General features: G+C 40.1%; 1 protein-coding gene across 1 annotated transcript in view; it reads left to right on the top strand.

The window, feature by feature from the left end:
* The window catches only part of LOC124055753 (plexin-A2-like), a 69,253-nt gene that overhangs the window by 16,648 nt on the left and 30,211 nt on the right, over positions 1 to 22,394 (top strand). The window contains exons 4-8 of the mRNA XM_046382869.1: positions 10,986 to 11,120; positions 17,637 to 17,737; positions 20,059 to 20,182; positions 21,199 to 21,352; positions 21,804 to 21,900. Of these exons, the coding sequence (XP_046238825.1) occupies positions 10,986 to 11,120; positions 17,637 to 17,737; positions 20,059 to 20,182; positions 21,199 to 21,352; positions 21,804 to 21,900 (611 nt within the window). The remainder of the gene's footprint in view (positions 1 to 10,985; positions 11,121 to 17,636; positions 17,738 to 20,058; positions 20,183 to 21,198; positions 21,353 to 21,803; positions 21,901 to 22,394) is intronic.

The raw sequence follows: 22,394 nt of genomic DNA on the forward strand, positions 1-22,394 counted from the left end.
TAGACTATGCAATAATCTGATCAATTAATGGCCCAATTAGCATAATGGGATACGTTTAAGAAATAATTTAATATATAATGGTGATTGTGGTGGGACATTATGCAGCTGAACAAAGGGACCTTTCATTCATGCAGCCCCACATCTTGTGCTTCAGCCTTTGGACTAGTGCTTTTAGCTGAGGACCAATCGGTGTAAATTTACACTCACAGGTACTTGATGCCTGTTTTGTATTAGTTGTGTTAGTAATAGAACATTATGCAGATCTGGTGTCTCTTGTTTAACACTGCCCTGGTGGGTTATGGTTTGAATAGCTTTTAGAATTACAAAGCACTTAAAGGACCACTTCAATGATCTGTGATCATCATCTCTGTGTACTTGACATTAATTTTTGCGTGTTTATAAATTGTTCTCTATATCTTGTAGGCAGAGGCAAATCACTCCCCTGAATCCTTCATTTGATGAGAAAATACAAGAATAATATTAAGAATAATGGAATAAGTTATTTACAGCTCTTTTTGTTTTATATATTTGTGAGTTCTTTTTTTCTCACTTCCAGGTTTCAAAATCTACCTTAAGTTATTTAAAACGTGTAAATGGGGTGGTATTATATATTTTTTTATTGTTAACAAATCCAGTGAAAAGACTAAACCCATCAGTGACCTTATACTACTAATGTTGCCTGTGTTGTCAAAGCGTGATATAGCTTATTCCTTTGTGTCACAGGCTTCCACTGTTGCCCAAAAACTATTAAAATCATATCAATGAGCCATGCTGTTGCACTGGGTGATATGCTCCTTCATTAGGATGAAAACACACCGTACTTTGTTTTGAGTCATCCCACATTCTGCGGCTTTTTGTACTAATATACTATGTGTTAAAATGCAAATGTATTGGGTAGCATTTGCAGAAAACCACGGAGCCCAGCTGTTTTAGGAAATCTTACCTTTAGCCTCTTGAAAATGAAAGTATATACTCCTGACCTGCTTTTAAAGATTTAATTCAGCATGGACAACAGGGGCTGAGTGCCTGCTGAGACAGACTGGGGGATTCTAAAAGCATTTAGAAACTGACTGTTTTTTTGTCTCTTTACTGGATTTGTTAACAATAAGAAATTTATAGAGTCCAACTTGAGTATTTTCATTTCAAATCTGTTTCTTTTTTCTCCCAAGTCTAACTTAATCTGGCTGAGATGTTGAGTGTTTTCCTGCTGCTAGGCTGCGCTTGCATCATCAAGTGCGGGGACTGAGGATGAAATACAGAGCACTGACAATTTTAAAGGCACTGGTATGATTGAAACGAAATAGCTCAAGCACTGTGTCTGACCACATCTGAAGGCAAAGTGTTAATGGCTGTTGTGAAAAGCCATGTGATGGAGGAACAAAAGGACCCTACTGTCATAGAAAGGGATAAGAAACAATAAAACAGGGATAATGATGCACATATTTATAGTGTTGAACTTGTGTTGTATATTCACAAACTGACAAAGTACTTAAATCAAGAATGAATGAAAATGAAAATGAAAAAGGAGAACTTGAGAGAAGTTTTGACTAAGAAGAAGAATTACTGATGAATCTGCAGATTATTTTCTCAAATAATCGTTCAATAATTTGGGGACCTGAATGTAAGAAAAGGCCCAAAGATATTCAGCTTGCTATCATATATGATGAAAAATGCCTGAAACCCTCACATTTGAGCAGCTAAAATCTGAAATTATTAGGTATAATAACTGAAACAATTAATTGATTGTTAAAACAGTTGTGAATTAATTTTCTGTCATCTGACTAATCAACAATAAACTAACTGTTTGAGCTTGAGAGCACACTGCAAGGCTTCTCACTTAAAGGTCTACACATGCTTAACTGATATACTGAGAGACATTTGAAACTCACTGAACAACAACTTTATAAGGTAAGAAAGCAAAGCAAAGTAAATAAAAAAAATCATACTGTAAATGGATTACATCTATAGGACTGTATGATACACTCAAACCCCATCCTTTTCCACGAAGCTCACAGACATAAGATGACCTCTTTCCAAGAGGTTCATGAAGTTGATTTATTTCATTGTCCATCATGTTTCATTTCAAATGCAAACTGTAATGATATATTATAATCACGATCCTATAAGACTGATCCTCTGATCTAAACGGATTGACTTGGTAGCACTGCAGGCTCTTTTAAATGCATAGTCGTACAGCATGCAGCTGACTGAGGAAGTGTGTGAGAGGACTGTTGTGACATTAGCCTGGAGGCCTGAGTCTTATGAGAAGCAATCTGTGTGACACGCGCACACAGACACACACATACACACATACACACACAGGTCCACACTGGGAGCACAGATAGCATCACTGCAGCTTTTTCAATGGATGAGCCACTGGGGAAAAACACAAGATAGCCTCACAGAAAGAGGGAAAAGAGACTGACATTGAGAGAGAAACACAGAAAAATGGCCAAGTGAAGGAACAATAGAGACAGAGGTAAAGAAATACTATGTGAGACAAAGATAGTGATTTTGCAAGAAAGAGCAATAACACAGAGCAAAAAACACATTTTACATGTGCTCGGGAAGTGAGCAGAAAGTTGAAGAGAGCGAGAAATCCATCATTACTGCTTTAAGTGCTGAGTGTCTAAAGGCCAGAGTTTGTCATTACACTGATAGAGTGTGCAGCCATGATTCAGACTCCCAGGAGCCTCAGAGGAGCACAGGCCACCGCTCGAATCCTATTCCATCACCCCCAAATGGACAGGCCGAGTGGAAATGAGGCATGACAATAAATGCCATCAGCGGATCACTCCGGCAGCAGGGCCACTGCAAAGGTCAAGCCTGCCACAGAAAGGGTGTAACCGGGGTCATAGGTCCCAGGGATAACCAACAGTCTCCTCTAGTGGGCTCCATGCAACATATGGAAGTGTCCATCAACGTCTCTCGATTAGGCCGCTCCGGTTCTAGATATAACAGGACATTTCTATCATCATTCACCACAGTTTTGTTGCTCTGGGTGGTTGATTTTAGCTGAGTAATATGACCCTGTGGTCAACTCTGGACTGAATATAAAAGAGGTTTTTACACTTTCAATGGCGTGTGGTAATGAGGTGAAACCAGGTAAAAGCTATTATCTCTAACTGATCTTTACTTAAATCTATACCAGTCTCAAGACAGGAGGCGTAAAGAGATGCAACTTTCAGTGGCACTGATGACACCGTTTCCACTTGTTAGCAAAATGCTAGTGGGACCCAGTGAGTGCAAGATTTGCATTTCAGTCAGTACAGTTTTAATCACGGCTTTAACCATTTATTGCAATAATAATGTGCATCTACGTTTGGTGATGTGGCCCTGGGCCTGAGACTGAGTCTGAGCTTAAATACCAGCCAGCAAAGTACACATGTTGAGAGAAATATTCAAAATTCTCAAACACAGCAATACATCAGGTGACTCGGTTAGGCGGAGAGAGCAGAGGTTAAATGAGTATATGTGCCAACCAGTCTTAAACGCCAAATCCACATCAATGAAGTGAGTTTACTGAATCCTCATAGTCACTGACGGAATCAGTAGCTTTTAGCATTAGAGCACTTATAAAATGTATGTATAACAGCTCAGCTATTGTCTGTCACCTTCTGGTTAAAAGTTTAATAAAACTGCAAAAGCTAGAAAAACAAACATGATGCAATAACTCTGCAGTTGACAGGTGGTCAAGGAGCTACTAACTTTAACTGAAATGAAAGAGACTCGAACCAGAAACCTAGAGAGACCTACTGCTTATTAATGAGCGATGCTTGTTTGAATAATGAAGTGATCATGCATATTAAAAACATTAGATAATCACAACCATCCGCTACTGACTGAACTGAACTAAACTGAATTAAAAAAACGCATCATTAAAGAGATTCATAATTTTGCTTGTGTGGCAGTGTTTAGATAGATTTACACTTAATGTAACTTAATGTTAACTATATGCTTGTTGAAGATACTAGGGTGTAGGTTTGTTTTTTTGTTTGTTTGGTTTTTTTACCTGTTAACCGCATGTAGGCTGTAACATGCTTTAATTAATTAGCTACGATTTTTCTTACTCTATTCTGTAGCCTAGCAAGTAGGTACATACACTGCTGAATGACATTATATCTATGCATTTCCCTGGAAATGGTTAAAAATGTTAAGCTTGCAGGAAACAAAGCCTTAGTCAAATACTCTCATGTGCAAATAGTAGATTCATTACGGCTTATGGAGAGTTGACCGGGTGGGGAAACTCTCCAGTGCACGGCTAAATGACTTGGATTTTTCAAAGTCATGGTTTCTAAGGGGGCCCAGGAAGGAGAGATTTAGTGATTGAAACCATTAGAATGGAGTTTCAGAGGAGGGAAGGAGCACAGGCAGAATAGGTTTGTTTGACGCTAAATTGAAAGGATTTTCAAAACTGCAAGAGTGCTGGACCTTAGGGTAGATGTCTTCAGAGCGGAAGGCCATTAGATGTCTCAGTGTAGCTGAGATAGTGAGTTTTGTAATAAAAGAGAAAGGTGTGTGTCTCGTGTGTGTGCTTTTCTTGACTCCAGATTTAATTAGCGGCTTCCATGTCTCTCTCTCTCCAGCTCTTGTTGTCCTCTCTTTGTTTCTTCTCTTTGCTCCATCACACAAATGGAAACGCACAAGAGGACTATGACTGCATTGCGGTCAGGAAAATGAAGACCATACGGGTGCCATGAATTGTTCCACTGTCCCCCTCCTACTGCTTTTGTTGGTAGGCCATGGGAACCTGACAAACAATGGAAATGATTGGAGGGATGAGGGGGTGTACAGAGGAGGACAGGAAACAGAGAACAGGAAACTATGTCCTCAAGGAGAGAGAAAAGAATTGAACATGCAGAGCCCGAGAGGAGACTTTTGTCAAGTTGTAGAAATTGTGGTATGAAGACTTGGAAGCTCGCCATGCAGCTGAACATTAGAGGCTAACTGAAAATGTGGCTGCTGCAACTGGAAAGCTTTTGACAATAACCCTCAAACACACACACACACACACACACACACACACCATGACCTCTCTTCCGACCCAGTTGGTAATTGCGTTTAGGTATGGGCACTTGCCAACATACAGTGTATCCAGTGGCTGTGATCAATACGCATCTCTTTGTGACTGTAGTTAATGTGATGGCTGAATGATTAGTCATGTCCTGTAATACACATCTCCACCTCAGTGTTTCCTCCTCCCCTCATCACTCCTCGTTTTCGTGAGCCGCTGCAGCTCAGTTCTACCCTGAGCTTTGTCTCATTAGCATTCACAGAACTGTGATGGATACATGGGCTAATCAATGCCCACTCTCCTCGGCTGTCATCCTCAATTGGACCATATGTGCAGCCACTCGACCTTAAAGGTGGCCAGTTGTCTGGACCTTATGTCTCTGCATGCCCCACGTCACAATATTGAGTCAAGCCTGTGCCAAAATCAGTGTACATCTACTTTCGGTCTAGTCTTGCGTTTACTTTTATTCTGTTCCCCTTTTCCAGTGTACTGGAAGATTTATGGGTGGTTTCCTGCCAAATTGTGAGTACTTTTGGTGGTTTTGCATGAAAGACTTCGCTGTAAATCAGATATTTAGATGCAAGATAACTCAGTGATTTCCAGTAAAATGTCATGTAAAGACCAAAGAAGACAAGTTTGTTTTGAACCAGCCTCCATGTGTTTGGTTCAAATCAGAGAGACGAGACAGATGAAATCTTGTCAGAGTAGCAGATTGGAAATGATTGGTTGAACAGAGTGTTCAATGCCTCCTGGGTCATCATCCATATGTTTAGGTTAGCTGGGTGAATTCAGAGGGCACAGAGCGGCTGGCCACATATGGACACGGTTTTTTAAGATTACATGACCATTACCACATAAACATAGCAATCATAGGGTTTCCCAGTCCGCAGCCGGAAAGCAGGGATTCAGGGAGTTTTACATAGATACTTCCCCTCAGCATGAGTAAAATCATCGCCTGAAATGAATCTCAAAATCACCCCCATATGTAAATACTCACAGGAGAGACATTTGTGTGAGTGTACTGCTCATGCAAGGTCTGGCAGCTTAACAACGGAGCCGACCTGACTCCAGCCAAGTGACATCTTAGAAGTCTGGGATATTTTTTGTTTTCTTTGGCTCTTTTGGCTCTCACAAGATGAGAGTGCAGCCGAGAATTTAAGATGCAAACCCAGCCACAAGAAAGGGAGGTTGTTTTTGTTAAGAGCACACAGGCTCAGGTTGCATATCTGTTTGTGGAAGCCATCCTAGACTGTGTTGTTTATATCCATGGCAGGTTCTGCAAGGGAATTTCAGCAGCAGAGAGGATGTTATTGGCTTTATTATTATCCATGGGTTAAATATATACCCTTGTCATCTGTGAGATGGTGGGAAGAGGGAATAAAACGAGAAGCTCACTGAGGTCATATGAACATGTGGTATTAATGGCAAATAAGATCAGATCTTCTGTTACATGACATGGACCACACACGGGGGGATTCTGCTTGAACTTTAGCAGGATGCTTACTGTATTTAGTGGAAAATATATAGTTCTGAATACTGATCTTAAAGAAATGTTCTACTGAATCAACATAGGTGGACTGAAATCCAATTGTCGCATTCTGGCTAGATTTTGTAATACGTATAACTATATACGCACTCTGTAGAAAACCTACTCTCAGGGTCAAAGGCAGCTGAAGCGACACTGATATGAGGATGAAATTAGTCATTGTTCTCCCTGTCTTATTAAAGCAGAGTGTATTTGACCTCTGACCTCAGCCACTGAATGATCTGTCTGGATGAAGGAGAGACCCGAGTGAAAGGCTGTAAAGACGATACCATTTTTGTCTTGTTGTAGTTGCAACCCTAATTTGCACGTAGCGTGGGAGATATGTGGCTACAACAAAATGTTAAATTAAGTTTTCACAGATATGACAAAAAGGATATAAATGACACACAAAACATACATCTTACAAAATAGCAAAAACAGAGCAGAAGAAAAGGGGAAAACAAAAACAAATACACAGCAATAACAGCAATATAACTGTAGCAATAATCATAATGTCATCTGGATTTTCACTAGATACTCTGAATAACAAGTCAAAATGAGGCCTAGCATTGTGCTACATAGATTGTTGGATTGGATGTGCTGTATGACATAATGATGAACAATATATTGATCAAGCAGACAGTTTTAAAGTACAAATTCCGACTGCACTATATTTAAGTGTGTTTATACGCAATTGTATATGTGTTTGCATGCCTGTGTGTGTAGGTGAGTACGTGCACACGTGTGTGCAACTATGTGTGTCATTTCCTACAAGCAGGCTCATTATAAAACCAATTAAACCTGCCTTGCTCTCATCGTGGAGCTGTGGGGCTTAAGAAGAGATTGAGGACCTGTTGTATTCCCCCAGGTCTTCTGCCTGGTCAGCCGTGCTTTAAATGATAAAACTCCCTTTTAAATCCGCTGAAATCAGACACCACAGATCAGTCCTGATGGGTCAGTGTTCGTCTGAGCTCATCCCTGTACCTCAGTCAAAGTCATCGTACGCAAGTAAAAACAGACATGTCTTGGTATCTGTCCTTTTGAGAATTGTTTGGGTGTTTTTTAAATGTGGTTTCACCACAGAAATGGTTACATGCTCTGTTTTTAATTTAAGCTATTTATGAAATAAAGAGTGTGGGAAAAAAAATAATGTAAACTGGCTCATTACTTTGTGGGACTGTGGTATGAGAGAGGAGGAGGATAAAGAGGAGGAGAAGGAGAAGGAAGACCAGGCGCAAGACAGGGAAAGAGAAAGAAAACAGAAAATTATTGAAAGAGGAAGAAGCTTAGTCCTGAGAAATCTGTGCGCAAAGTAAAGGTTAATGACCTGTGAATGACAAACTGTCTCACCCTTGCTGTACCCCTAGTATGTACCCTCCCACCCACATAAATTAACACACAAACACACAGACACACACACACACACAAACACGTTTGTACATATTTTCTCCTTCTCTTCTTCATTCTTGGCTGGCGGAGCTGATGGTTGGAGAGGCACAGCTGCCTGAAAGGTGGAGGCGTGATTGATTGATGAAGTTTTGGTGCCCAGGGGATCCAATCATGTAATCAGTTTGTATTGATTGACTGTCCCAATTGAGAGACCGCCGAGGCTCTGCCACCCTGTGTGTGAGCTAGACCTGGCACACATTCAAAATCTTCTGCACTCACAGTTGATTTGGGTGGGGAGGTCGTCTAAGTCCACATGTCAGAGTGCATGCAGGGAAGACTGGCATAATTGCACTGCAGATGTTTTGCCACACTTCCACAATTCTCTGCTCCAATTCCTCATTATCTTGAATTTATTTCAATTATTATGATTGAGAAATTAATTCAGCTTTACTGTAATTGCATCACATGGTTAATGATCCACTCTCTGTGGAATTTAAATATGGCTCCAACCTGGGTTTCCATAGCAAATGAGATTTTTTTTTTCTATCTAGCTATCGTGCTTTATTCATGCATTTTCTATCATTTCACATTTCTGACTTGTATTTCAGGTGTCAAGTTATCATTAATGTATGATGCAATTCACCTCATTCCCACACCAACTGTGCAAGATGGTGCTCATTTTTCTGAAACACAAAATTGATGGAGCATATAGTTTTTGGGGGGCAAAACATATTGGGCAACGGTTATGCAATACAAACAATGTGGTTTCTCTTTGTGGTGAGTAAAGTGTTAAAACTTTTTCATTGTGTAAAGAGTACTACTAAAAGATGGTTTGTATCAGCAATTCTAAAGGGTTTTTGAGCTTACTCACCACTTTACATCTTTACAAAATGTTACACGTCCTCTCAAGGCTGCCTTTCGACAGCTCCAACATCAGTAAGCTACTATTACAAAGACAGACATGGTAATTTGTTTGCTTCGGTGAAACTCTATATCTTGTTTGAAGGCAGAGGTGGGAAAAGAGAATCGAAAACCCTTCACCAGTGGGCATCTGTTCTCCATGCCTGCATTTAATGAGCCCCAAAAGATTGTTGCCTGAAAGTCATTCCAAAGTCAAATTAAGGCTGAACTCAATGAATACGTTTCAAAACTGAACTGCATCATGGGTGTAACATCAGGGGTGGATTTAGGTCGGAGTCACACACCCAATTTGACTACTGAATGAGTAGCAGCAGTTCCATCTTTGTCCTCACCCTTACAATGAATGTACCTTTTCTTGGTGGCATGGAGGAATAATGAAGAGAAGAGTGCTTGGTCTAGTAAAGGAATAAATAATACTTATCTCTACTGGAAACTCCCAGTTCATTGTATAAGCTTGTTTTGACACATCAGAGCTATGCAGAGACAGAATAAAAGCTATTGCTTGCAATGTGAAAGCCGGTTATAGACTAATTTATGTGGCTTTCTTATTTACACATTGTTTATTTAATATGAGGAAATAACACATGACACACTGTGGTTTGTATGAGCAGGAAGCTTTTACATTGGACTATTTAGTCTGTTCATGCTACTGTATGCACCAAATGGGCGGAATAACAGGGGAATCAAGTGTAGAGTGGACTACCACGGGCTCGAATGGCTGAGCAGACTATAGGCGTTATAGGCTACCTGGTACTGTATGTATAGACCAAACAACAGCTGTTCATAGTGAATCTGTGGACACTGTCAAAGCTTAAACATGTTTCTGGCTACCCTGCTAACAAACATGATATAACAGGCTATATGGAAATTTTGGAAATGGTGGAAGATGTACTCTTCCAGGTGGAGGCAAGTTTCCTCTGCTTCAATTCTTTGTGCTAAGCTGAGCTAAACAAAACCTGATACCAATCTTTTTAACTCTTGGCAGGACAGCAAATAAAAACATTTCCCAAAATGTTGAAAAGTTTTAATTAAATGCAGGTGCATTTTTTTCTTTTCCTACTAATATTCACGCTCATTGCTGATAAGGCCAATAAAGGTGCGTCCTTTCGAATTAACAGCATCTCTTTAAGTAAGCAAATGGTGTAAATGCAACTGAAGAAAATGAAATGGCTTGTTTAACCCTCTGAAGTCATGTATAATTGTCAGTTGTTGACTATTTTTGATTCTAATTTTATATTTCAACTTAGAATTTTTTTTAATCTTGCCATTTTGGAATCATTTTCGATCAGCACAACCTCACAAGTGTGATTTACTGTTATTTTTTTCATTTTGACATACTGTATTGACACACTGGACCTAAAATCACACAAAACTCTAAAATCCGACTGGGGAAAATGCGCTGAAGTGCGCTGAATGAAGTGCGCTCAATGCGCTGGTGTTTACTGCGTCTTCTTGCATAAAATGCGCGCCCCAAACGCGCACCAAACGTGATGGCAATGGTCATGAAAAAACCAGTGCGTATATTTTTTATCATAACTCGGGTTTTACTTGACATATTAACGAAATTTAAAAACTGGTATATAGTTTGAAGTGCCCACTTTCGACACAAAATTCAGCGAGGCTGCGTCTTGCAGCTACGTCGTCTTAAAGTGGTCTTGTGATAAGGACGCGCCGGCGCGTCTGTCGACTCCTGAGGGTTAAGAGGACATTTTATAGGCTTTACAGGCTACAGTCGGATGTTTCTGGTTGATAACTGATTGGTGGTTTGACTAATATGACTTGTCATAATTTTTGCTCGACAATGTACTAAAATTTCGAGAAATGTTATTCCAACCCCCTAAATTGAAGAAACCCACGCAAGAAGTTTTGGACCCATTTGATGCAAGAAATCTTACTACATTAGATCAAAGTGAAAGGGTGGTCCTCAAATAGAAAACATGCTGTTTCTAATTGCTGAGATTTAAAGAATATTTTCCCATAACATCAGTGTATTTGGAGGCACTACGGCAACAGAAACCTGCATACAGATGCAAAGGAAAGTCACCCTTCAAATGCACTGGAACCATTTAGTCACTGTGTCCTTTGGCGAGACATTCATTGTCTCTTCATTTACTGTATCTGTGTGTGCCTCTGCAGATCAGAGTGGACGGTCCTCTGGAGGGAGGAGTACTGTACGAGACAGTGACCGTGATGAAGGATAGCAGCCCCATCCTCCGGGACATGGCCTTCTCCCTGGACAGGAGCTCTCTCTATGTCATGTCTGACAATCAGGTGAGGAAACGCCTATATTTTGCTGCTGCTGTCATGAGAAACGTCATGTGGCAGAGTGATGTAGTGAGTAGTGAGGCCGTCCGTCAGCTGGAGGCCCGCGAGTTCACCTCCTGTGACACTGAGTGTTTGCAGCGCTGACATATCCTTGATTGAGATACTATACATGTAGCGTGAAATTTGGAGTCAAAAGTTGCTTGACATAAGAAGGTACATTTTGGAGATATTTTTACAATTGGGTTCGACAAAGCAGCATGAAATATAATATGTGCATACTGTATGTACTTAGGTACAAAACTCACAAGAAATTCCTATTTTCTGAGTATTTAATTGGATCAGGTTTATCAGGATACTGCAAAAAGAACTCTGGCTTTTTTTCTGCACAGATACCAGCATTACAGTCAGCCTCATTATCATGTACAGTTTGGGAATTAGCAGTAAAACAGTTTCAAACTGAAAGCATTCATTTATGTTAAATGATAAATTAATACATTTTATTTGGAATCCTAAAAGATGATTATGACTGATCCCTAAAATCCAATGTGGCAATTCTCAAACATTCACAAGCCGTAGGTCTACAGTTGGGACTGTTAAATATGCAGGCTGTGTGTAAGAAGATGGACCACTGTTCTAATTACTTATCCATGCGAATCGACTTACAGTGCATGTATCTTTTGTTCCTGACACATCCCATAGAAAACTATTAGCTGCTTTTGTGTGTGTGTGTGTGCTTGTGTGTATGCCCAACCCCCCCGACCATACCCCATGTCTGCTTCTCACTTGGCCCGGCATCACAGAAGTGAACAGTTGTTGTTGTTGTTGGACGATATTCTCTGCACTCATTGGAGATAAGAGTGAACAGTGGTAATCACTTTCAACTCCCATCAAGTGATTATTTTGGCGTGGCTGCATGGCACTATGAAATGGGATTAGGTGTCAGTGCGGCCAGGAAAAAAAAGCTCCTATCACTGCTCTCAGATATCTTCTGACTGCTGGAATGTATTGAGCCAGAGTTGCAGGACAGAGGGCCAAAGGGCACTGGGACAATTGCAGTTGTGTCAGTTATTTGAGAGTGGCTCCAAAACTCTTTTCGGGGGGCTTGAAAAACACTCTGAAAAGCTATAAAAGCATCAAGTTTAAGCAGCTGTCATCTGAAGAGCGAGTGAGAATAGAGACAGTATTGTGTTGGGTACTGTCTTCTAAAACAAATCAAGGCAGCTCTTCTTTCTGCGTGATAGACTGAAAGAGACAGGACATCATTTATTGATGAGCTCCGGTTGTTCAAGGAGAGACACATGCTTCCTTCAAGGAGATCGCCAGCTACTGTTTTCAGTCTGCCTCCAGTGACACACAATAACCGAACAAAAACCAAAAAACCAGCTTGGCCAGGCATTTTCTCTCAATATTAGAACAGCTTTGGCTTTGTAGCCCCCAGGAGCTCGGAGCAGAGTAAAGCCTTCCTCTTTCTCTCTCCCTCTCCATCTTTGCTCAGCTCTCCCTTCAGACTTTCCCGCACCTCAGGTAAGGAATCCCCCAGGGAGAGGGCTTCACTCACAGATATCCCACACTTCCAGTAGATCCCAGAGATGAGAGATTTTCTGATTTCTTGGGAGCCAAACAATACAGGAATGATGTGGAATGAGGAGCGAAGCACAGACAGATTTGGCTGAGATCAGCCGACCCTTGTGGAATAACAATGAGCCTCTCTGTCTCCTGCGGAGTGAAACATGCAGGGTTAGCATGATGATGAAGAGTGAGTGAGGAGAGAAAAGGGGAAATCAGTGTGTCTGTGTGGATATACAGTATGTGTTTGTCTGCGCGGGTCTGAGTCCGCACCAAAACATCATTTGGGAACCATTACTGATATCAACAAAAAAGATCTTCATAGCAGTTAGCAGGACTGTCACTGCGTGCTGTTAGTTTGATCATTTCTAAGAATAGAAATGCTTGGTATCCAAACACACAACAACCTCACTGAATGTCACTCGTCTGTCTGTGAAATGAAGGCTAAGGCTTTAAACCTTTAAACCTTAGAGAAGGGGGGGAAACTGCTGCAGGGTTTTTTTCACCAGGGCAATCTCTCAAAGTGCTACTCTGTGAAATATAACATCATTGCTTGAAATCCCCCCCATCCACTTCTTTCTCTCCTGTATGTGAGTATACTGTATGCCTTTTTCCAACCTTTGTTTTGTCTGACGTACCCTCACACCTCTATCAGATGGGCCACCACCATCTGTCATGTTCACAATGTGCTCATTTGAAGGGATTTTATACACAGCAATTTATAATATTTGTTTGCTGCTTTTCATCCTAAACAGAAATATCTGGATGTTTTTAAAATACATCCCCTTGGTAACTCTGGAAATACTTTGTAGCGGAGACGAATTGAAAGGTCTGGACCCAGGCCACTGATGTAGATAACTGCATGACAGTGCAATCAGTGAAGTTTGCACGTCTAAAATTGAAGAATTAATTCGTAAAATGTCACATATCTGTAGTTCAGTGGTGGCGGAAGTACAATTATTGCATTAGTACAAGTGTTCATCTCACACGCTGTAAAAATACTCTGTTGCAAGTAAAAGTCTTGCACTTAAAATGTGTAGAAACAGAAAAATGAATAATTCAAAGGAAAAGCAGAAAATATGCACATTAAAGAAGCTGAAACCATAAAACGCATTAACATGAAAAATGACTAGAATGATTATCAAAATGTTCTTTCTTTTTTTTTTTTTGTTTCAGCCATACTTGTACCTTTTCATGTGCTTTGTGTGCAAAAAATGTAATGTAACCAAAACTGTCCACATGATGAGATATTGAAATTCAACATCAATGTGCATTGTGTGAAAACGTTAATGTTTGGTCAACCAAAACATCAGTTATTATTCATATCATAAGTTTAAATATGCTTCAGATACAATCACTGAAATATTTTAGGAAACTCATTTATCTTTTTTAATGCTGTATACTAAAATCTTATCTCAAAATAAAAAGAATTAATGAACTGATGTAACAATTGGGACTAAATCCTTCCAATTCTTTCTTTCTTTTCTCCTATTGTATTTCATTTTGAATGAGTCGTAAAAGCACAAAAAGAGACTAGCAGTCACGTGATGGCTGTGGACTTTTCGGAGCCAGACAGAGGATATAGGATGACAGCAGTGTAGGGGTTTAAAAGCCTGTATGCTCATCTGACAGCATTCGTAAAATTCCAGTAAATCCGGATGAAAGCGTTAAAGTGATAGCAAACTAGCTGGATGATAAGTTTGAGTGTTAGTGTGAGGGCATACCAGATGATGTGAAAAAATAAAGATTTTGTAATTCCCAAAGCTGAAAAAGTGGACGTCATCATCCGTCCCTGCCATTAAACAGTGCTGAAAACATTCACAAGTGGCCAGACTGAGATTTTGACTCTCAGGAAAGTGGAGAGTTTTCATTTGTTTTCTGTGTTTGCTTTAGTTTCTCCTGAAGAAATTACAAGAAAAACAAAAATACTACTGCATCTGTTCATGAATAATTTATGAGGCATCTACGTTGCACTGAATATAAACTGTTGCTCACGGGTTAACCAAATTATCAGTGACTGGTTATCCACTGGGTCTATACTTCAGACTGTGATATCTTCAAAATGCAAACCTTCAGTGAAAAATGGTAGCTTATCTCTCAATTTAAGTTCACCATTAAATCTAGAACAATTATTATCAATCATTTTGGTTTTATACCTATATATAAACACACACACACACACACACACACACACACACAACAAACTTCATTAAAGACTGTTAAAAACAAAAATGACTCTTTTTAATTCAATCACCTTTGTGTAGACGTGGGGTAAGCTACACTACATGTAACTAAAGTAAGAAAAGCACAGAAAATAAAACAAAAGCACTTCATTAAAGGAGGCATCAATAAAAGTCCTTTGAAAAAAATATGGCAGAACACCTGACCTGGGAAGCATGAGTAGGCCTGTATAGGATCAGCATTGTTAAGTATGATTTTCTATAAAGGCTTCATAGTCATTTGCATTAATACAGACAAAATACCTCCCCTGTCAGAGAAGATCTGAATCAGCACTACTTTTTGAAGCTGAATTTTGTCGCCACAGATTTGAGTTTAGGACCTTTGTCACATGATTTATCCTTGTCTCTACATGTTTCCTGTCTGTGTTGTCACCATCCAGCAAAGACAAAATGCCAAAACATAATATTAAGAAAGTGTACTACACAATCTAATTGATACACTGATGCTAATTCACATGTTGAGCCTCTATACGTTTTAGTCCTTGTGAACACTAAACCTAAGGACACATCTTTTGTTCTTATTTAGATTCAACACAGTGCATCCCTGCTCACGTCAGATCGACTAAACAAATCAACTGTGATGTGCAGCTGGAGCTTCACATTTGATTCTTAGCCTGGCAGCAGAAAGCAGAAGATCCATACCTCCCTTTGTAAAGGTCACACTGCCTAACAGCCACAGACCAACTTTGTTAGTTCAGATGAGCTCTTTTCCACAACAACTCGTGGATTATTGCCACTCTGTCAGAGGACCCTCGGCCCCTCCCGTACTGCAAAATCATTTTGCTAATGGAATGCACCGAATGGGCTCTGAACTGCTGAAAAAAAAGGGAGAAAGTTATTTCATAGGGAGCAGCAGATAATCCATTTTGCCAACACAGACCTGAGAGAGCACCCACTTATGCTATCAAGAGCACCGGAGACACTCTAATCCATAATCCACTCTTCATTTGTGATTGCTTACATCAGGAAATTGCTTGCATCACACGTCCAGACCTTGAATAATAACAAAGTATAAAATAAGTGGGCTTTGGCTGTATCTCCAACCTGCTTTTGTATGCAGGGATGGTACTGGCTGTGCGTAAGCAGCGACTCTCATAGCAGCTAATGGAGAGCTTATGCTTTGCTAGACATTCACAGAAGTGGAAGTGGTTTTAAGAGTTGGTGGTTGTCTGTCATTTTGCCTGTGAGTGCTTGTGTGTGTGAAAAAGTAGCAGTATAAATCTATACCGTGAGCTCACAGTGTAATTACAATTGCAGGAGTTCGCAAATTGTCAGGTTTTAGTCGAGCAAGAACATCATTTATCAAATGCTAGAAAAGAAAGAAAAGTTAAACAAGAGAATTGCTGCAAAAATTGCTTCATAGTCATTGTCATTCTGTGTGCTTTCTGATATCTGAGAAAAAAAAAATCTTAAATGTGGGAAGAACCACAATGCTGCATGTTCAAATTTGTGTCAGCAGCAAGATGTAGAAATAAATGGGTTGTTTTCCTCTGGGATATTGTCTAGTGTGATAAGGCTGTGATAAGGCCTCCATATATTGTAAAACAGACAACATGACGAAATGGGCTTTGGTCTCCCCCCCATCAAATCTGCTTATTATTTCATCAGAATGTCTTGGTCGCACATCTGTTGACCTTATTTCCACTCCATGTCAAACATTTTCAGCTTTTATCACTTTAAGAGTTGGGAAATTAAATGAGAACATTTATATATAAATATATATTATTTATATGAAACTTGTCAAAGTTGTCTAACAGTTAAAAAAATTAAAAGTCCTCAGCACACTATTCGAATGTACCCGTCAAAGTGAGAAAACAGTGAAAATAGGTGGCCTCTTCAAACTACCTTTTTTAATCTGAAAAAGACAAAGCCAAAAATACTCCGATTATACTGAAATAAAGCAAAGAATAGCAGCAAAACCTCACGGTGAAACAGCTACAATCTGAGAATATTTGACAGTTTTGCTTGGAAAAGACTTAATTATTAATTATTTATCAACTGTCAAAGCAGCTGCCAGTTAAAAAGTTTTGAGTGGAGCTGAGTTTTCTTGTACATGGCAAATCTCTTCTTTATTGATAAAACTAGCGTCCCTTTTGAAACATAGTGAGGACTTCAGTCTCACTTTATACTTGAACTATTTTTACATAAAATGAACTGCTGGTTTTGGGTATAGTGACTACCACAACAGCTTGAGTAATCTCTGCACTGTATTGCTAACTGCCATGTTAAATTCAGGTAGTTATCTTCAATAACGACTACTCTTAAAATACAAACCTGGATGTAGATCTGTTAAACAGATGAATTATGCTTTTATGTATGTATGAGAATTTGTGAAACGCCAAATGTTTGCATATTCCTTTATGACTGTATGTCATCTCAGTGTAGTATGGTTTGGGACACATATCCGATTTCTAGTTGCATTAAGACCTTTGTTGAATGTCATACACGGTGCCTGTCTGTGTGTTACCTGTTTACATCTCTGCTGCAGACTATGGTGAAGGCATAATATCAACCAAATTTAAAATGTTTAAACAGTTTGTATATGGATCTACGTATCTCTTCATGTCCATAGGTTTACTTACGCCAGATAGCCAAAACAGCAGTTGATATAATATGAGAGCAGGCCACTTTGTAATTCACCTTTATTTACCTGTGTATCTGTCCCGATTGTGTGTTACTCCCCATTCTAACCCTCCCTGTCATTCTCCTGGTTTAGGTGGCTCAGGTGCCTGTGGAGGCCTGTGAGCAGTATGGCACATGTGCAGAGTGTCTGAGCTCTGGTGACCCCCACTGTGGCTGGTGTGTCCTGTATAACATGTGAGTCTGTTTCCTTTATTTTCTCCCATGTTCACACATCACAGCCGAGAGATTAAAACCATGACATTACTGTACAAAGTTAGAAAGCTATAAATACGACTAGACATATGGCCACATAATGTGCGCAGTTCACTGTAGAAGATTTATTTTGCTCCCTGGTGTTCACCATTATCAGCAGCTGGTGGGACGAACAGAAAACCAGGATGTGGCTGTTGGACAGTGTGATCCCTCTTAAATAGCACTATTTAGGGACAGCAGTGCCCACCAGTTTTTATTGTCTGTCAGGTGGAGGAGGGAAGGATTAGCCTGTGAGTCGCAGTGGGTGTACAAACTGCACCTCTACATACCCGGGGAATATTTTGGACCTGACGGAGCGAGCTTATCTCTTCTATCTTAATTATCTGACCCCCAGGTTAGCTTGCATAATACCTCGATATGGAGCAAAGGGGATTCAGGAGATTAAAACCCTGTGTTTCTGAACCAGCTGCTATGTTTGAAGCTGACCTCAGCCAGGGATTTACCCCTGCCTCATCATATGACGTCTGCGTTTCGGCTAGCAATATCTTGTTGATGATCAGCATTATTTAAATGGAAGCTCTCAATGTTATAAAGTCAGCAGTGAAATGAGAGGGGAAAAAATGTTTGGTTTTAATCTAAATTAACTCATTAAACGGTTGTTTTTCCTTTTTCCTTCAGTGCTGACATTGTCTGCAAGTTCCATTATGCTGTTTATTTAAATGAATGCCTCACGCTTATCAGCGAATGGCTAGGCTGCTGTTCCCTTATGTAACCCAAAGCGAATCATCATCCCTCACACACCAGAATGAGGCTACTTTATGTTTCTCTCTGTTAATTTCAGATTGGGGCCTTTTTCTAGCCTCTGAATGACTCTCACAGTGTCATGTAGAACTCTTTCAGGCTCTCACTTTCCCACCCCTGGCACGGCGCACCAAAGCACCTATCTGACAGAGCGTGTGTGTGTGGGTGGGAGGGTAGCTGAACATGTACAAAGCCTGAAGGAAAAGGGAACAAATGGCTCCATCAGACAAAACACTGTGAATAAAACAGATGAGAGATGAAAGACATCCTATTTTGTTCAGAGGCACTTCGGCTTATGAGCGGTCAGAAGGTGACTGTTTATACTCCTGTGGCTCTGGTCTGCCTCAAGGAGCCAAGCCAGCAACAGCTGTCACAGCGTTTCCACTCTGCCTCTGTATTGTGTTGTAATTACTGCAGAGGCCTCAGTGCTCTTTGGGTTCTCTCAGGAGGTGCCACCCCCTCAACAGCATCTGAGAGAGTATTAAGTAGTATCTCCCCTCACGTGCGTATTACACATTTAAAAGAAAGAGATGATGTTGTACAGTCAAAATACTCTCTGAGTTTGCCATTACAACTTAATTCTTCAGCTGAGAAACTCTTGTACTTTATAAATCAGTGCCCATGTTTAAATACAGCTTGTGTGTTACTATCAGAGCCTGCAGAGACCTAACTACTAAAATGCCTCTTTCAAAGAAATCAGCATCATTACAACCACAGCAAAAATGATCTCAACAACAAATCCCCATTTCTAAAACTTACCAAATTGCTTGAAGTTTTGAAAATCCTTTCTATCCCCTCTCATAACTTTAAATGTACTTTGCATTTTTCTTTCTCTCTTTCTTACAAGATTATTCTAAGGTCACACTCGGTGCAGACCCGTTCACTTCTTACTTTTAATTGCCTGTTGGGATCTAGCAGTTAAACATTAAATATTATTCTACTGTGGCACTCAGTGTGATTTGCACTGCTGAAAAGCACCGTGAAAATGTAAGGAGGAATGATCTTGTTAACAAAAGTATCGAAACTAACAAGCTGATGTTTAACGAATGTAATGTTTACTGTGCTCATCTTGGCTTAGCATAAGAACAGTACGAAGCACAAAGTGTCACTGAGGGTAATGGGAATGACATTATTTTTCAGGTATTTAGTCACAAATCAAGTTTTTGGCCCTGAACTTTGACTTAATAATGGTGCTAGATAGGATGTCAGATGACCACCAAAATTATTAAAATTTTTCCTGAGACTGTATATATTTCATTGCAGTTCATACAATAGTTGCTGAGACATCTCATTCAAAACTAAAAATGTGAACCTCACTCTCGCAGCAAAGGGAAAGGCAGGGGATCAGCAGTCAGTTAGTAGAATTTAACCTCTGGGAACAATGAACGTCTGGATGATGTTGTTGAGATATTTGAGGCTGAAAGCCAGAGTTTCTTGGCCCTAATTCACCAACGTTGCACTATTTTACACATTTTTAATTATGAGTCTCTCATGCTCCACAGGTGCTCCAGAAGGGATCGCTGTCACAGGGCGGAGGAGTCCTTCCATTTCGCCACTGACATTGACCGCTGTGTGAAGGTTATCGCTCACCCGGACAGCATTGCTGTATCAGCACATAGTGTCCCTGTGAGTCTGCTTATCATTCCACCGATCACTGCTCTGCCACTCCACTCACACTGCCAGTGTTTATGAGCAATTGCTGAGAGTAGCCTTGTACAGCCACATGTACAGTTACTGGGCTATAACCCTGGTAGAGGAGATTAGTTTTGTAAGAGGTGAAAGGAGAGTGAGGAGGATGATTCTCTCTGTATGGCATCCACTCCATTTATTTTGGTTTAAACACATGTACTGTGGGATTGGGGACAAATGTGAAAAAAAATAGGTGGGAGTTGTTTCTGTGGCAGTGAGCTACTCTGTCTGCATCTCTGATGCATCTGCCAAAAGGATGATTACATTTCCTAAAATCTTAATTCAGCTGGTTTTTGTACAGTAGCCAAGAACATAGAAGAGTAAAATACAGTACAGGAGCTCAGGATTATGTTAAGGAAATAGTTTTTTGGAATACATTTAGAGTTAGATGAAAGTATTAATGCCACCTTTGTATGTGTTTCTTAAATGTATGTAGCTGGAGCCAGCAGCTGGTTAGTTTTTGCACTAGACAGCTGGGGAAGCTGCTGGCCAATCCAAATGTAACAAACCCTGCTTACCAGCACTCCTTAAGCGCACTAATTAAAATATCTCATTTGTTTCCTCTGTACAGAACAAAGTGTAAAAACATCAGTTTTACTGGGGTTACAGGCTACCAGTATGTGCTGGACTATTTCTCGGCACTGAGCAGTAAATTCCTGGGTCACTTTTGTCGTTTTTCAGGTCAGCCTCTGTATGGATTATAGCAACAAGATTTAATGTGTTAATTAGTGAGCTTAAGAGGTGCTGATAGTCAGATTTAGTTTCTTTTGAACAGAGACAGGCTTGCTGTTTCTCCCTGTTTCCAGTCTTGTAAAAGAGAGTGCTAAGCTAAGTTAACATCTCCTGGCTCCAGCTTATATTAAAGAGAACAAATAAGCATATTTCCCAAAACGTAGAAATTTTTCCTTAACTCAGTGATTACATGAAATCTTCTCCCTCTTCTATTCGTTTAGCTTCTGCTGGAGGTGAATAATGTTCCAGACCTTTCTGCTGGAATCACCTGTTCATTTGGCCAGCAGGCCCAAATGGAGGGTCACGTCAATGGGAACAGGGTTATGTGTCTGTCCCCAGCTGGGAAGGAGGTCCCTCAGATACCACAAGGACAAGGTGAGCTCAGATATCCTGAGTCTAAACAAATAAATCAAAAATGACGTTATGAAATACAGGAAATGAATACAGCTTGAATATAGTGATAGATAGTGATGCCAATGTCAAAACTAACAGTATTCCAGTATTCCAGACACAAAAACAACTTTCCTTTTTTAGACTGACCACATTGCATTCTTTGTTTATCCAAAGAGTGTGATAAGTACCAAGGAGCAGTTGAATTTTCTCAGAGCATTTACAGTAATCCTTCAATTGAAGTTTCTGACTGAAGGTTTTCCCACAACAATAGCAATATGCCCTTGCAGAGACGCAGACACCAGGTGGCTCTTTACAGAAGTGTGATAAAAGTATTAACATTTTATTATTATTTTGTTTTCTCATTTTGACCTTCTATTTTCACCATCCTTTTTGTCACACTCTCTCTCTCTCTCTCTCTGTCTCTCTCTCCCAGACTGGGCTGGCGTAGAGCTTCGTCTGAACTCAAAGGAGACCGGTCAAATGGTCGCTAGCACAGAGGTGAAGTTCTACAACTGCAGCACACATAAAACGTGAGTCCAGTTGTACACCCCCCCACCCTCCCAACACCTTTGATTTGTTTAATAGAGGGAGGAGCACAACTTAATTTAAGGCAATGATGTACTGATGCTCACAACTCCACTTAAGATCGGGCTGTTAGATAACCTCTGAGTTCAATTTATCTGTCAGGTTTCATTTAACTCAACATGATGCATTTGCAATGGCCTGCTTGTTCCAAGTTAACTTAAACTGGCAGTTTGTGGGCTTATTGCTTACAGCTTCCAATACAAATAACTACTGATTTTCTGTCAGCTAGTCTCCATGATCTTTTTTCTTTACTAAAATGTTGCAAAGCATATATGCCTTTTTAATGCAATACTTTATACATTTTCACCCCTGGAAAGTGCCTATTAAATCCACATTGTTCATAACTGAGCAGCTTTATTGGTGCAGCTGAGTATGCTTTGCTGTATGCCAGCAGTCCCATAGGACCCCTAAAAAGATAAGCATCAGACTCACACAGCCG

Source organism: Scatophagus argus, chromosome 3 (genome assembly GCF_020382885.2).
Source record: "Scatophagus argus isolate fScaArg1 chromosome 3, fScaArg1.pri, whole genome shotgun sequence".
Lineage (NCBI taxonomy): Eukaryota > Metazoa > Chordata > Actinopteri > Scatophagidae > Scatophagus > Scatophagus argus.